General features: G+C 44.2%; 2 protein-coding genes across 6 annotated transcripts; one reads left to right on the top strand and one right to left on the bottom strand.

Moving 5' to 3' along the window:
• Positions 1 to 83: 83 nt before the first annotated feature.
• Positions 84 to 2117, bottom strand: LOC119115718 (cytochrome c-like). 2 transcript variants are annotated; one of them, XM_037240541.1, is made up of 3 exons: positions 1980 to 2117; positions 651 to 827; positions 84 to 562 (listed from the first exon to the last, which is right to left on the bottom strand). In XM_037240541.1, exons 2-3 carry the CDS (start codon positions 820 to 822, stop codon positions 417 to 419), a joined length of 318 nt encoding a protein of 105 aa, XP_037096436.1. In that variant the 5' UTR covers positions 823 to 827; positions 1980 to 2117; the 3' UTR covers positions 84 to 416. The 2 variants fall into 2 exon arrangements, with proteins under 2 accessions (XP_037096436.1, XP_037096435.1); XM_037240540.1 differs by lacking the exon at positions 1980 to 2117 and adding an exon at positions 1249 to 1403.
• Positions 1626 to 14558, top strand: osbpl6 (oxysterol binding protein-like 6). 4 transcript variants are annotated; one of them, XM_037240391.1, is made up of 23 exons: positions 1627 to 2079; positions 5173 to 5354; positions 7079 to 7201; positions 7363 to 7416; positions 7510 to 7623; positions 7680 to 7850; positions 8187 to 8322; positions 8436 to 8539; positions 8794 to 8886; positions 9283 to 9451; positions 9875 to 10005; positions 10631 to 10738; positions 11031 to 11162; positions 11610 to 11697; positions 11823 to 12076; positions 12149 to 12286; positions 12347 to 12410; positions 12505 to 12583; positions 12756 to 12900; positions 12977 to 13121; positions 13189 to 13315; positions 13407 to 13529; positions 13869 to 14558. In XM_037240391.1, the coding sequence occupies exons 1-23, from the start codon at positions 1752 to 1754 to the stop codon at positions 13978 to 13980; spliced, it is 3120 nt and encodes a 1039-aa protein (XP_037096286.1). In that variant the 5' UTR covers positions 1627 to 1751; the 3' UTR covers positions 13981 to 14558. The 4 variants fall into 4 exon arrangements, with proteins under 4 accessions (XP_037096289.1, XP_037096286.1, XP_037096287.1 ...); XM_037240392.1 differs by lacking the exon at positions 8794 to 8886; XM_037240393.1 differs by lacking the exon at positions 10631 to 10738.
• Positions 14559 to 14605: the final 47 nt, after the last annotated feature.

Below are 14605 nucleotides of genomic sequence, written 5' to 3'. Positions count from 1 at the left end.
TTTCAAACGTACGCCCCTATCATCAATCTAATCCCCTATACTCGTGCTACTCAACAAAAATAAAAATGTCACAACTTGCAATATAAGATTGTGATTAGCATTTTATTCAATGTAACCAAGTAAAAACATTGTAAACAATACATTGTTTCAAAACTAGGACTGGCAATTGATGACAACAGGTTCATGGACACCCCCAAAAAAATAAATCTAGAATAAACATATCACAATTAACCGCTTTCACGGCTTCTGTGAATAGACCATATGGTTTAATAAATTATAACCGTGTTTTAAAAAAAGGAACCTGTTAAAATCAGGGATTATCAATCACTCCACCAATCGTATAGTATCAAAAATTGAGGCAGCGCTGTGATGGAACTGAACAAGAAAGTGAAAATGCATATTGATGGTAAAGTTCTCTAGGAAGTAGCAGATTTAAGATATTCAATTAGGTCGGCACGTTCATTTTTCTTCTTTATGCCCGCAAAGATCATCTTTGTTCCGGGAATGTACTTTTTGGGGTTCTCCAAGTAGACATTCAGGGTGTTCTCATCCCAGATAATCCCTGCAAATCAAGAAAAGAATGTCTCCATCAGATATACTCTTTCAAAATGGCCACTACCATTACCACACATACTGTACACGATGCATACCTTTGCTTTTGTTGGCATCTGTATAGCTGTAACCTTGTGCCTGGCCTGTTTTGCGACCAAACAGACCCCACAGATTTGGGCCGACCTTGTGCTTGCCACCATTCTCCACTGTGTGACACTGAGAACACTTCTGGACAAACGACTTCTTCCCTTTATTGATGTCTCCAGGCATTTCGACTATAGACATAACACAGGCACACACGCCTTTTACAATACAATTTATGCGCTCAACAAAATTAGCCTATTGACTTCCTGTGGTACGCCTCTTATCACATTCGAACGGTAGGGGGTGCTCGTTTACAAGTTATGCAATTTTCCGGCGATTACAAAAGCTCTTCTGAGCAATTAGAAACTCATCATTTAAGTTTGAAAACAAATAGAGTTCACATTAGTTTTACACTCCAATAAAGAATAAATGAAAACATCCGAGAAAATACCCTTTTCAGGTAATTAAAGCTATGTGAGTTTAAATAGTGAGTCGTTAAGAGAATCCACTCATCCTTGCTGTAAAACGAAAACTAGCAAACGGCACTCACAAGGAAAAATCAACGAAGATCAATGGTAGTAAGATTAAAAACGTTGATCCGTAGCTATCTACCTTTTACTTTTAGAAGATTTTCAGTCCGTGTAACGTTCTTGCCGTCGTCACGTTTCTCCAGTTACCGGTGACTAACACCATGTGCTTCCTCCCACCCCGGTGAATATACGACATTGGACACGTCACTGGTCAGCTGACCTATTACGTCACATCGTCTTGCGCCAGATGTGTATTTTTGGTTACCAAAGGAAAAAGTAAACACATTAATTACTGTTCTATTGTTAAAGTTTAAACAATAGTAACAATCAAATGAAATTTAAATCCGTGCCTGACTGCCTATATAGGCATAGATAGATTATCCATCTTTCTACCCATCCATCTATCTAATCTATCATTGATTTAGTTAGTGTTGTCTTCTACATGGATGAACCCCCTCAATACCCCATTGATTGATTTGGAGCACCTCAGTTGAAATTTCCCCATTTCAGAGGTTTACAACACCGTTATAACCTCCAGAATGACTTCTATTCTGAGTCTTACAATGCCGCGTTTTGAACCAGCATATGTCCGCACGCTCCATTCCGTTGCTTTGTTCCCACCCAAAGCCGATCCTGCTGCAGGGAGGAGCTAGCAGAGTGCGGCTGAGCCGAGCCGAGCATCACAACTCGCATACGAGGAAACGGGCAAACACAGCACTTTTACCATCCCCGACTTCCGACTGTGTTCTGGCCTACGTGCAAAAACATGCCTGCTGCGAGAAATTGATATGGACTTTCGTTGAAACGGCTTACCTTGTGGAAGTGGACCGTCGCTTAGCAGGCAGAGGAGCTGCTCGATTGTTTCCTGCGCCAAGAACTGTCAAGACATGGTCATTACACCACCGCATCTGTGGTAAGGAATTAAGCAGTTCTCTCTGTCAGCACGACCATGACAAGAGTGCTTTCATACGAATGCTTTGATATGAAGTGTACTTCGTTGTTCATCATCCCAGCCGGCGAGACCCGAGCATCTTTTTGTATTTGCATCCGGAGTGAATCACTGAGGACCATCCAGACGTGACCACCACCTAGCTGACTTTACTAGCATCTGCAAAGTGTGTCGTAAAAAGGAAATGGCTTTTACTGTTTGCTCACTTGCTCGTTTACACATTTGCTTTTCGTGAGGCCTTAAAATAGGGATGCCACTGAGGAGCAATTAAGCATCGTGACAAACGACTCTGCGTGACATCAGTGATGCAACCTACTCACCTTTTTAAATCAAACCTAATCAGAAGTACTTAACTTTTTTGTTTCACGCCTTATACATAAAGCACAATTTATATTCTTAATATTCCATCCATGTTAGGGAGGCTGGCAGCTCACCCATAGAGAAAGTTATCCAACTTCTATCACTTTATGGGATTGCTCCACATTATCTGCCAGTTTTTCTGAGCCAAGGTCGGCTAGTGACTTTGCAGTTGTTTAAAATGACATCAAGTCATATGAATTAATGAGCAAAGATAACTGGAAATATTTTTTTCTGTAGCATATTTCTCTTGTAATGAGCTGCAGTTTAATTTCTTTGACCATCCTAACCTCCATGATGAAGCTGTCCTTGTCCCGCTTTCATTTACATTCCCCCTTGTTAGCTTAAACTATGTTAGACAAATTCCGTTATTGCATATTCATAACTGAATCGCGTCTTTGTTTACTCCAAAAGTGCTCTTTGTGAACCCCATTTGAATAATCCCTCCGCAACACTGTTTATTCATCACTATAAAACAAAAACAAAACCCGGACTGCTTTTAGAACAGCGCTATGACTCATCTGTAATAGTCTTCATCCTTGGCCTCACTTTGTCATATTCACGTGGTGTCGTCAATACATTTCTTCCGCTTAACCTTCTTATTCCCAGTCTATTTTTCTGTAAGACAAGTGGCCAGAAAGCATTGCAGAGTAAAAAAGCTCTTCCTAGATGATGTAATGAATGCAGCACAGGGTAAACTGGCTCTGTCCAGTTGCTGTTGTTAGGAAAAAGATGAGTGTCTCTTGAAAGAGACGTAGCTCTCGCCCTCTGCCTCCTAATGTCGCGTGAAACCGACTGGCTGGCTACTCTGTTGAGCCATGTGCATCTTAAACCGGTAAAGTTGAGAATTAGGTTGTCCTCGCAGGTCAAGTCTGTTTGTGTTTAATATTGTAACGGGGAGATTGGCTGGGTTAGGAATTTGGGCTTTTCGTCAACCTCCACTAAAGATTGGATAGTGGATAAGGATATTGCATTTTTTCCAGCAAAAGACCCTGAGGGCTTTATCTTGTTCCAAGATTATTCCGGAGAGCAGATTGTTGTTATGCTGCTCTGCTGCTTTCTAACCTAGTTAAGCGACAAAATCCACTCATTTTTATCCATCACCATTTTGCCTTTTGCTGTCAACTGAAAATGACATCACAGTCACTCAGGTAGCAACCAATCACGGCTCAGCTGGCAAACGTAACCAAACTTAGAGAACAGAGTCTGTGATTGGTCGTAGCTCTGATGTCATTTTCAGTCGACAGAAAAGTGGCAAAATGGCCGCCTCTATTTCCGACATGGTACTCCTGCTCAAATATTTATTATTTTTCTCTGAAACTTTTCTGGCAAAAGTTAGAAATCCAAAATGTATGGTAGGGTGTACAATAGCCACTGGGTTGAACAAGCTGTGAAAAAGAAGACGTTTTCTTGCTGATGTCAACATTTCATAGACATGGCGGTACTAATAACTGCTAACTGAAAAACGGTCAAGGGGAAATGAGGCTGTGGCGGTTGGCTCATTTCCAACCTACATGACACATTTCCCTTCTGCAGCATGCACATGCTCAAATGAAATATTGCACTCATAAAACCCCCGAGCTGAACTAAATATTGGAAATATTGACAAATACATATTGATGCATTTAACAACTCATTTAACCAACAACAGAAGGCAACAATCAAATGTGCCACATCATGATGGGTTGATTTTTCTAGTAAGTGAACTCTGAAATGAATGATTCAACTCCATTTACCTCAAATTGATCTTCTGTGTAATATAAAATCAGAACACAATGTACCACGAGTATAAATAAATTCCCGCTCACCTTTGCTTCGGTACTGTCACGGCCGCAGCTATGGTGACGTGACGCTCGCTCGCTTTGCTTTGTCGCTGTGCTCACACAGCGCCATAATCACAGCGACTGGATTTAGAAGATTAAGCTCAAGTCCTGAACCGAGACTCCCTCACATGGCAACTATCTTTGTTTTTGAGAAGAAATATTCCCACTCCCGGTGTTAAAACAGCAGTAACAGTCGTTTGTGGTGTGATTTTATGAATTCCTCATGAAAACAGACCTGTTTTGCCCAAGCTGAGATCTTACTTGGCTTAAGACAGAGAAGGCAGAGTGACAATGTTAAAGAGTTGAATAATACATTATCATGTGTGAGGGTAGTGCACAGCTGAGTGCGCAACGCTGAGGTCTGCAGAAGCTGCTCAGTGGGCTGAAGTTTCTCTTGAAGCTCGACAGATATCACGGTTTTAAAACCACCGCGTGTTTTGTAGACACGACTCACTGGTTTGTTACCACACGGTGGGCTGTGATAACGTCCTTTCAAACAAATGACAGATTTGACATTTCAATTTTCTAAAATCTGATTCACTCTGACAGTTTTGATTTATCCTTTTTTTGTATCCGTCTTTATACAAATACAGATTTAGGCTAGCTTGATCTGATCTGATTAGTCAGGACATGAATTGATCATCTGATGTGTCTGTCTGTGGTGGTCAGAGTGATCGGTCTCAAGATAATCTTTGACTCACTGCCAAGCACATTAGTCAGAGAACATCCATCCAATCCGGGTTGCTTATCATAGTCATGAGGAGGTTCTGCAAAAAATTAGGCCAGCGGGATTTGGAGGTTTCCATCCGTCAATCCGCAACACAAATGTGCAAAACAACCGCGCATAGTTAGTAACTTGTCGACTTTTGTGTTTCAGATGACAACCGAGCATCAAGTAAGCGGCTAATCTGCAGATCTACCATGTCCCACTCGCAGCGAGGCGCGCACGGCCGCGCCATGAGCTCTGAGGAGAAGAACCCCGGGATGGTCAACAAAACCTCCACGCCGGTACACAAGAGCGCGTCGTCCTCATCCTCATCCCAACGTGACAGTCGGCAGGTGCGCTACGACACCTTTATATTCAAAAAAGTCAATTCATTATAAAATGGGCAAGATCACAATTCTCAACCAATCAAAACAGATTGACTCTTTTGACGGACTCAGTTTGGAATAAGAATGAAAGCAGAAACTATGACATCACCACTTTCCCATCGGCTCTGAGTTCTAAATATTTGATGTGGGACTGGTGCAGGCTTGGCGGTTATGTGGCACGCTGTGGTATGCTGCGTGGGAGCTCGTGTTCTCCTCCGAGTGCTCAGAGAGAAAAAGGAAGTCGCTTTGATGGGAGTTGAAAATATGACAATCATCTTTGACTAAAAAGTCAAGACAGGATGTTAAACATGACATCCCAACATGGCTGATTCAACTAGAGAAAGAGACGAGTTGAAAAATGATCCCCTGGACATTTTTCTTGATAGGAAACCTAAATGAGATCCAGGCCTTGTTTTCAGATCAATACTTGACACCTTCCACATCTGCTGACAGCTGCTGTTCATTCTCTCTGCAAAGCGCAACCAGGGGAGGCATTAACTGCAGTCAGCAGCAACTTGCTCCTATCTTAAGACTCAAACGAGGCGGCGACATTCAACCAATCAACAAGGCAACCACAATACAGCTTCTCTTCATCCGGCTCTTTTTTTTCCTTTTCCATGACCAATAACTGCTCTCTTTGACATGCATAAAGGCCTCATTGTACTTCCTAAAGGGCACTAAAACTGCAGAAGTGCACTGGAGAAGCAGATGTGCCAAATAAGTGGGACGCTGCATTGATATTTATTTGTAGTGCTGATTTAGTTGAACATGTCCAGGAGGAGTGCTTAGCCTTGCTCAGTGTTGTTTGATTCACTGCAGGCAATGAAGAAGAAAAAAAATGCTACAATGCTCTCACTCATTGAGTTTTCTGCAGTAGGATCGATAAATGTGAGCCATGTGCAGGAAACCAAATTGGCTTCATTCATTTATGCTTTCAGGGTCAAAGTTTCTGAAGCAAAGTAAGGGAGATATTTCTTTGCCTGATATGGAAACAACCTGTAACAGAGCGAGGAGACCTTCTTAGTACGGCCACTCATGCGTTCCTCGCATGACCTTTAATCATCCTACGCCTCTCTGGGGGCTTTCCTGGATGGGTCACCTTGTTGCAACCAAGCTTCCATGAGGAATGGAACTCACGAGCGGTGTGCTATGGCCAGATAGCGCCTTGAAACGATGGCTCATCCGTTTCCTTTGAATCCTGATGTGCTTTTTTTGCTAATGAAGTTGCGCGTCCCCAATAGCTCAAGGCCACTAACGCTCACAGGAGATACATGACCTCATTACCAAAAACTGATCCCTTCAGCTGCTCTTTTGATGAAACAAGCTGTTGTCTCCTTTTCAGTCTGCACTAACAACAAATGGAGACTTTGGTAAGATTTTGTGGAGGATGATGGTTAGAAGTGTCCCTGCCCGACCTTGCCTTTCTATCTGCTCTAGAGAAGTCACTTTGATTTACAGACCCACTAAAGGCAAGAAGAGCATAGTCAGGAGGAAGCTAATGGAGGGGAAATACTCAGAGCACATGAGCGATATGATGGGGGTAGCACAAACATTACGCAAGAGAGACCGATGAAGGGTTTCCTCCATTAGACTGTGGGCTTGAGCGTCATCCTGTTTTCTCCATCTCTCTTTCAATCCCGGAGGAACGAGCAGATCAGCTCTGACATTGCCTTCCTTTTGTCGTACTTTAGGAGGCAGACAGCTGGGAAATCATCGAGGGGCTGAAAATCGGTCAGAGCCACGTCCAGAGGCCAGATAAACACGAAGGTTTTATGCTGAAGAAGCGGAAATGGCCTCTGAAAGGCTGGCACAAGGTGGGGCAGCTTTTTCTCATTCAAGCTAGTTTCTTTTAAGATAAGCCCAAATAAGTGCTTTGACACCACACCAGCGACAAAAACAAGATTCCTCACCATCAAATTTGGCCTCGATTGGTTTTTTGATAAACTAACACGACATTGTTGTTTTTCCTCTGCAGCGTTTTTTTGTTTTGGACAATGGTATGCTGAAGTACTCCAAGTCCCCCATTGATGTAAGTAAACAAAGACTAAAAAAAAAAAATCTTCCTATTTACATCACACCTCATTTTATTGAATGTGCCAAATGTAATCAATTTGTGTCTCAGATCCAGAAACGCAAACTGCATGGCAGCATCGACGTCGGCCTCTCTGTGATGTCCATCAAAAAGAAGGCTCGCCGTATCGACTTGGACACGGAGGAGCATATCTATCACCTCAAGGTAAACGCCAAGAGACAATATCGTCATTTTTGCTATTGACTCATCCCTCGTCTTAGGTGAAATCCCAAGACATCTTCGACGCCTGGGTGTCCAAGCTACGACATCACCGCCTTTACCGACAGAACGAGATCGTCCGATCTCCTCGGGACGCCTCCATGCGGATGTTCCCTTCGTCTGCCGTCGCAGAGTCCCCGCAAGCGGCTTCGAGCGTCGGACATGACGCCAAGGTACTATTATCGCTTGTGACACCAAATAGAGTGAACGGCTGGCAGAAAGTCTTCCTCGTAAATTGTTAAAAGGTCATCGTGGTCCCCGCGCTGTGATCAGTTCACTGACTAACGGCCGCGTATGCGTGCTCGATTTGTGTCTATTGCTCTAATGGCTACTTGACAGGCAGAATGAATCTGAGCATTAGGATAAAGGAATCATTTTTCTTTCTGGAGTCTAGGCATATTGTGACTTGCTTCTTTTATCAATGAAAATGCCCGTTTGCGGCTTTCCTTCAGTTATATTCTTAAAGAAAAAAAAGCTGGGTTACAGTTTTCCCTTGTATCTCTTGAAAGCATGCGAAAGGCAGCGGGTCGCCATGGCAAACATCAGCGACCACCCACAGCAGCTTGCCCATCTCCTACAGCAACGGTCAGAGCAAGGTGGCCGCCTGGCTGCAAGAATCCGAGGAGATGGACAAATGTGCAGAAGGTGCTGTGCTCCATACACGTGTCCCGGAATTATCCTCCTTGCTAGCTATTATCTCCCCACGACATAATCAGCATTAGCATAATCAGCGTCTGTCAATAATCACATCATTTCAGATCTCGCTCGATGCCAGTCCAACCTGACTGAGTTGAGTGGACTCTTGAAGAGTTTGGAGATTCTACAAAGGACTCAGTCGGCACCTAACTTTGCAGATATGCAGGTTGAACACACACACACAAACACACACACAGACTTTTTGGATACCCTGTCCAATGTGGTTAGAGGAGCTCAGAGGCCTCTTTCATTGCTTTGTTTATCTCCACCATCAACTGCTCAGCGCCACTCCTCGCCTCAGATATTTTGTTTTGCAACTCATTTTTGGGAATGTTGTCTGATTTCTAACTTGGCAGCAGTCAAGTTATGTTGTCTTATTAACCGTTTTATTGCATACTGTGATCCATATTTGCCACTTAGACCGCTTGCGTAGAATTGTCAAAGAAAGAAAAGCGCATGAACAGAAGATGGAGGACAAAAAGTGTCGGCAAAGATGCTAAGTTCCAGCTTCAGGTACCACTGTGTGATTTTTTTTTTGCTTTGCATCACAAACACAAGAGGCCTGACTTTGAATTTCTTGAATTTGAAATTACACTGACTTTTTCAAATTTGCATCGGTCTTAGTCATTCTTGTTTTCTGTTGGCCCATTTGGCTTTTATTTTGACTTTTTATTTGACACCCCCCTGCTTAGCACATTGCGCATGTTTCCCCCCCAAAAAAAGTCAGCTTTTATACACTTTATACAACACACCTTTTCAAGACTCATTTGATAAATATTTGACTCGGGAACAGATAAGATCATAAAAGCATTCTGACTAGTGCATGCTTGATTTTCAAGGGTTAGACAACGCTAGCTTTCAACATGATTGCGCTTCTCGTTTGATCAAGCCCGCATCATCTCTGTTTAGGTCCCGCTGTCATCCAGCATGTCGCCTGTCCGCCTCCACTCATCCAACCCTAACCTCTGCGCCGAGCTGGGGGACTTCCAAGCTCCCGCCTCCCGGCTGACAGACAGCGTTGAGTCCACCTGCGACTACATTAAACTACAAGAGGAATTCTGCACCATTGCCCAAAAAGGTATAAACAAGTCTGACTGTAGAGAGTCTTAAATTATTTTCGTCACAATGTGGATACAGCCTACTTAATAAATCAGGAAGAAACAGGTCTATATCTGTAACAATGGCAGGTGCCTTCAAAAACATATGTGGGTTGTTATATAGACAAGCAGCGGACAGTGAAGCGCGTCACATGTGAGATGGCCGTGCAGCTGCAGTTGACTGCTAGCGTTAGCTCGGGGGCATCGTTCTATTATATAAGATAGTGCGCGAAGGGATCCCTCTCTGTCAACCCTCTGCACGCTCACAAGGCAATTTGGCGTCTCGTTGCGAACGGTACATCGCATTTGTGCACCGAGTCAAAGCAGCTGATGCAAAAAAAATAATAATAATTATGCCGCACGAATGATCATCGTGGTGATTGCGTCATTGTGTCTGTGCACAGTCCACACTCTGCTCAAGTCGGCCTTCAACACGGTAGCCATAGAAAAAGAAAAGATCAAGCAGATTCTGTCGGACCAAGACCAGTCCGACCCATCGACCCAGATCCACTCCCTCAGGAAGTCTCTGTCACAGGTAACGAGCCCATCCTCCACCTCAAACACATCAGCTGGTTACCAAGAAAAAAATGCTGACAAGAGATTAAATAACTACATCGATACCTACCGCCGCTACAAATTTATATAATATTGTACAACAAGCTGATATTTATTCAAGAGCACTCCCAGCATCAAGTAATATCCTTGCTAATTGGAGAGAAAAAGAAATGTGCCGTGGACTTCATTAACGCTGCTCCTTGGGCTGTCTTCTCTGCACCACTGACTTACTGTAATTGGACTGCTCCTCACTGACTGTTTCCATCACAACAGTAAAACTGTTCTGCTCTGTCCAGAGCTAAAAGCTGATGTGACGACAATTGTCCAAAAAGCTTCTTGACAAAAGCCATATGGGGGGAAACGATAGCCGTACATCACTATAGATTCAAATTTGGTCACAAATCAATATGGTTCTTGCTTTTAAATTGTGTTTTCATTTGAAGCAGTGAAATATTTGCTGCTCTCGCAGCTCCACATAAATTGGAATTAAAAAAAAATACACTATCCCAACCTCTGAGCACAAACCGATGAGCACAATTGTACGGCAATCACAAATCTATTTTGGTTGATTAATTTTGCCCCAAACTATTCCATGTTCGCCCAAGGCCATGACCCAAAACGCAGAACTACGAACCCGGTTGAACCGCATCCACTCAGAGTCTGTCCTGTCGGAGCAAGTCGTCAGCGTGAATATCATTTCCACTCCTGATGAGGTTGGTGACTGTGTTCATTATGGCGCTGACAGTGCTAATTTGAGGCGGCCATATTGATAAAACAACAGGGCGGCCAGGTAGTTGTATTATTGATTTCCTGCGTTATTGATCGATGACCTTACAGATTGATGGTTTCTTCGGCGGAGGCTCGCAGTTACGTTTTAACGGCTCGTAATTTGGTGTGCATGCTGACATAAATGTGATGGGGGAAATGACTCATTAGAAATGGATGGACCATTTCATACATAGTACACTTGTGCCTCTAACGTGTTTTGCATGTGTTTGCCGGCAGGTAGTAGAGCAGATGGGAATCCCGCTGACTCAGCAGGCCTCTAATGAGAGCCGGCTCTCCATGTCGGAGTCTGTTTCCGAGTTTTTTGACGCCCAGGAAGTGCTCCTATCGGCCAGCTCGTCAGAGAATGAGGTAATTTGGAGGTGCACTGCGAGGAGCATCGTGGCTTAACTAGCAACTAATGAGAGCAACTCAATCAGAGTCAGGCACTTAGAAGGGCTCTTGTTAATTGGGCCAGACGCCTCATCCCTCATTTGGCTTCAGTTTGCTCTTTTATTTCTTGATATTTAATTAGAACAAAGCTTCCAGCTCTGTTTAAAAGAACAATTTGGCCGCTTGGAAGCTTCATCTCTGCCTGCTAACTCCCCTTGTAGCCTCGGAGGGGCTATTAAAAAGAGTTGCTCTCCTGGCATGCATTGAGCCATGTGAAGGATCACTCCCAGGGGATTTTTATCACAGCGTAACACGAAGGCAGGCCCATTCAGACCCAAAACACCAGGAGACTGCTAATACAGATGCGTAGCCAAAGCTGTCTCCAGTTTGTCGGACTTTCTCCGAAATCTTCCCCTCCCTGAACAGGGTTCAGACGATGAGTCATACGTCAGCGACGTGAGCGATAACATCTCAGAGGACAACGCCAGCGTGACCGACAACGTTTCCAGACAAAGTAGGTCCAAAGACGGGATCTATTTCCATGATTCATGAAGACTCTACACGCGTTCTTAGATCCTGAAACCTGTAAGTATCATTTAAAAAAAAAAAAAAGCCACACCAAGTGCTTTCTCTCCGCAGTGGCTAACGGAGACTTTGCCGGCTGTGCCTTCCGTAACGGACGGCGCAGCTGTCTACCGGCGCCCAGCCCCGACACGGGTAACATCAACTTGTGGAACATCTTGCGAAACAACATCGGCAAGGACCTGTCCAAAGTCTCCATGCCCGTGGAGCTCAACGAGCCTCTCAATACGCTGCAGCGCATGTGTGAAGAGATGGAGTACAGCGAGTTGCTGGACAAGGCTGCTGAGACGGAGGATCCCTTTGAACGCATGGTAAAGATAAAAAAATAAAATCATAATTATGGTTCCTTCCGGTTGATGTTAGCGGTGATGTTGTTTTGCTAGGTTCTGGTCGCCGCCTTCGCTGTCTCAGGCTACTCATCCACTTACTACCGAGCAGGAAGTAAGCCATTCAACCCACTCCTCGGAGAGACGTACGAATGTATAAGAGAGGACAAGGGCTTCTGTTTTTTCTCAGAACAGGTACAGTTGTGCTCACGCAATGTCGTTGGGTAAAAGTAGTAATTGTGTTGTTGTGTCAAGGTAAGCCACCACCCTCCCATCTCCGCCTGCCACTGCGAGTCCAAGAATTTCACCTTCTGGCAAGGTAGGCTTCACCGCTGATTAGTGGCGGGATTCTGGATGGATGCAATCAATTATTTCAACATCAATAAATGTGACGTTATGATTTTGTTTGTCAGATGTGAGATGGAAAAACAAATTCTGGGGGAAATCCATGGAGATCTTGCCAATTGGGACAGTGAGCCTCATGATTCCCAGGTACCCTCCATTGTTTTTAACAACAATCAAGTGTATTTAGACACAGTCAATTAGTGGTCGCGTTAAGTGAACGCGAGTTATTGGATCATGAAATTGGCCGTACAAAACAACATCAAACATTTTGCTTCCTTGCCCACTTCATGTCTACATTGTTTGCGGTTGATGTGTTCAGGTTTGGAGATCACTACGAATGGAACAAAGTCACCACGTGCGTCCACAACATCCTCAGCGGGCGTCGGTGGATCGAACACTACGGCGAGATCACCATCAGGAACACAAAAAGCAGCGCTTGCCTCTGCAAACTCACTTTCGTCAAGGTTTGACTGCTTTACTTTATCACCTCGGAGTTGCGGGCTCCATGTGGTGATAGTGGGCCATTCTTTCTTTTTTTAGGGGAACTACTGGAGTTCTAATGTTAATGAGATCCAAGGATTTGTGATGGATCAGGAAGGGAAAGTCATCCACAGGCTTTTTGGGAAATGGCACGAGGGGGTTTACTGTGGCGTCCCACCTTCTGCCAAATGTATCTGGAGGCCAGGTTGGTAGCCTGATATTTTACAAAAATGGGGGAAAGTCCTCTCTAAACTTGGATCTTTTCTCGCTAGGCTCCATGCCCACCGACTACGAGCTATACTACGGCTTCACCAGGTTTGCCACTGAACTCAACGAACTTTGTCCCGATCTTAAAGACGTCCTGCCGCGAACGGACGCACGCTTCAGACCCGATCAAAGGTCACGGGGAGCGCCGTCAAACACAAATTCCACAGGGTGGATAGCAACTTTAGTAACTCAACGTGCACTCTGCCGTGTATATATATACCAGGCACTTAGAAGAGGGGAACTTGGAGCTGGCCTCTTCCGAGAAGCAGCGAATTGAAAACCTGCAGAGGACCAGGAGGAAGTGGAATGAAGATAATAATATCAAACAGGAGCCCCGCTTCTTCAAGTAAGACAAGTGCACTCAATGTCAAACCTGTTGCTTCCCATTCATTTGCATGACAATTCAGCCCTTTCAACCTTTAGCTTGTGCGTCACAATGACGTGGGAGTTAATGACAAAGTGAATTTGGGATAAAAAAAAAAGGAAAGACGGAAGTCCACAACAAAATGTAAAGAGGCAGTTGATTTGTGCGTCACACTCTCAACTATTCTTAGCTTCTCTTTGACTCACCATAATCGTGTTTGCTTCTCATGTGGGGTTTTTTTAGGAGCTCCGATGTTGAAGTGGGAACTACTCCTACTACACCTACTTTTTAGTCACATTTTACATCTGTGTTTTGTTGCAGGAAAGTGGTTGACGCTAATCACAGGGAACGATGGGTCTCCAACAACTTATACTGGGAGCTGCGCAAGAACCCTGGTTTCATCAACATGGAGCCTACAGTGAGCCTGTGGTAACACACGGCCCTTCGCTCCGCTCTCCACATTCAGCGTCTGACTGCACACTTAAGATGTGAGGAGACTCATTAAAACAAGCACTTGGACGCGAGCGACAACCCCCCCATTGAAGGAAACCTCACGGTCACCTTCACCGTCCTTGCAAAGGTTATGTCGAATTTTACTCAGCTTCTCTAACGACTCCCAAGTCGGCCTTAAACGCGGACGGCTATACTTAGCTACGACCACATGCATGCTTAGAGAGCTTTCACTGGCTTCCAGCCATACTTATTACATCGTTAATGTTGTAGAAAAATAGATATTTTTATAAAATATCTTGGCAGATTTTATTTATTTTTTGCCTTTTAATACGGTTTGTGACGGGGAACAAGTTGTCAAACCACACAGCTGAGGATCTAATGACATGTGAAGATGTTCAGCGGGGCCCACCCACACCCACACACGTCACACACATTTTCTATTACTAACCACTTATCAACTGTGGCTAAATCTGGAGCACCCCAATCCAAATTGCTTTGACGTCAGAGCCGAGAGAGGTCCTGGCAAACAATCTCATTCATTCATTGACTGAAAAAGACGTTGGGTCAATATATTGAGTAGAAAACATCACATTCAGGCAGCTACT

This window comes from Syngnathus acus, chromosome 21 (assembly GCF_901709675.1).
Source record: "Syngnathus acus chromosome 21, fSynAcu1.2, whole genome shotgun sequence".
NCBI lineage: Eukaryota > Metazoa > Chordata > Actinopteri > Syngnathiformes > Syngnathidae > Syngnathus > Syngnathus acus.
Note: the sequence above shows the minus strand (reverse complement) of the source record. Positions and strands in the feature narration are given on the sequence as shown.

Excerpts from the sequence above, each read along its gene's own strand:
- LOC119115718 (XM_037240541.1), bottom strand. The coding sequence starts at position 822 with ATGCCTGGAGACATCAATAAAGGGAAGAAGTCGTTTGTCCAGAAGTGT. Across the intron at positions 563-650 it reads AGATGCCAACAAAAGCAAAG|GGATTATCTGGGATGAGAAC; the intron begins GTATGCATCGTG and ends CTTGATTTGCAG.
- osbpl6 (XM_037240391.1), top strand. The coding sequence starts at position 1,752 with ATGTCCGCACGCTCCATTCCGTTGCTTTGTTCCCACCCAAAGCCGATC. Across the intron at positions 10,739-11,030 it reads TCATTTCCACTCCTGATGAG|GTAGTAGAGCAGATGGGAAT; the intron begins GTTGGTGACTGT and ends GTTTGCCGGCAG. Across the intron at positions 12,077-12,148 it reads AGGATCCCTTTGAACGCATG|GTTCTGGTCGCCGCCTTCGC; the intron begins GTAAAGATAAAA and ends TTGTTTTGCTAG.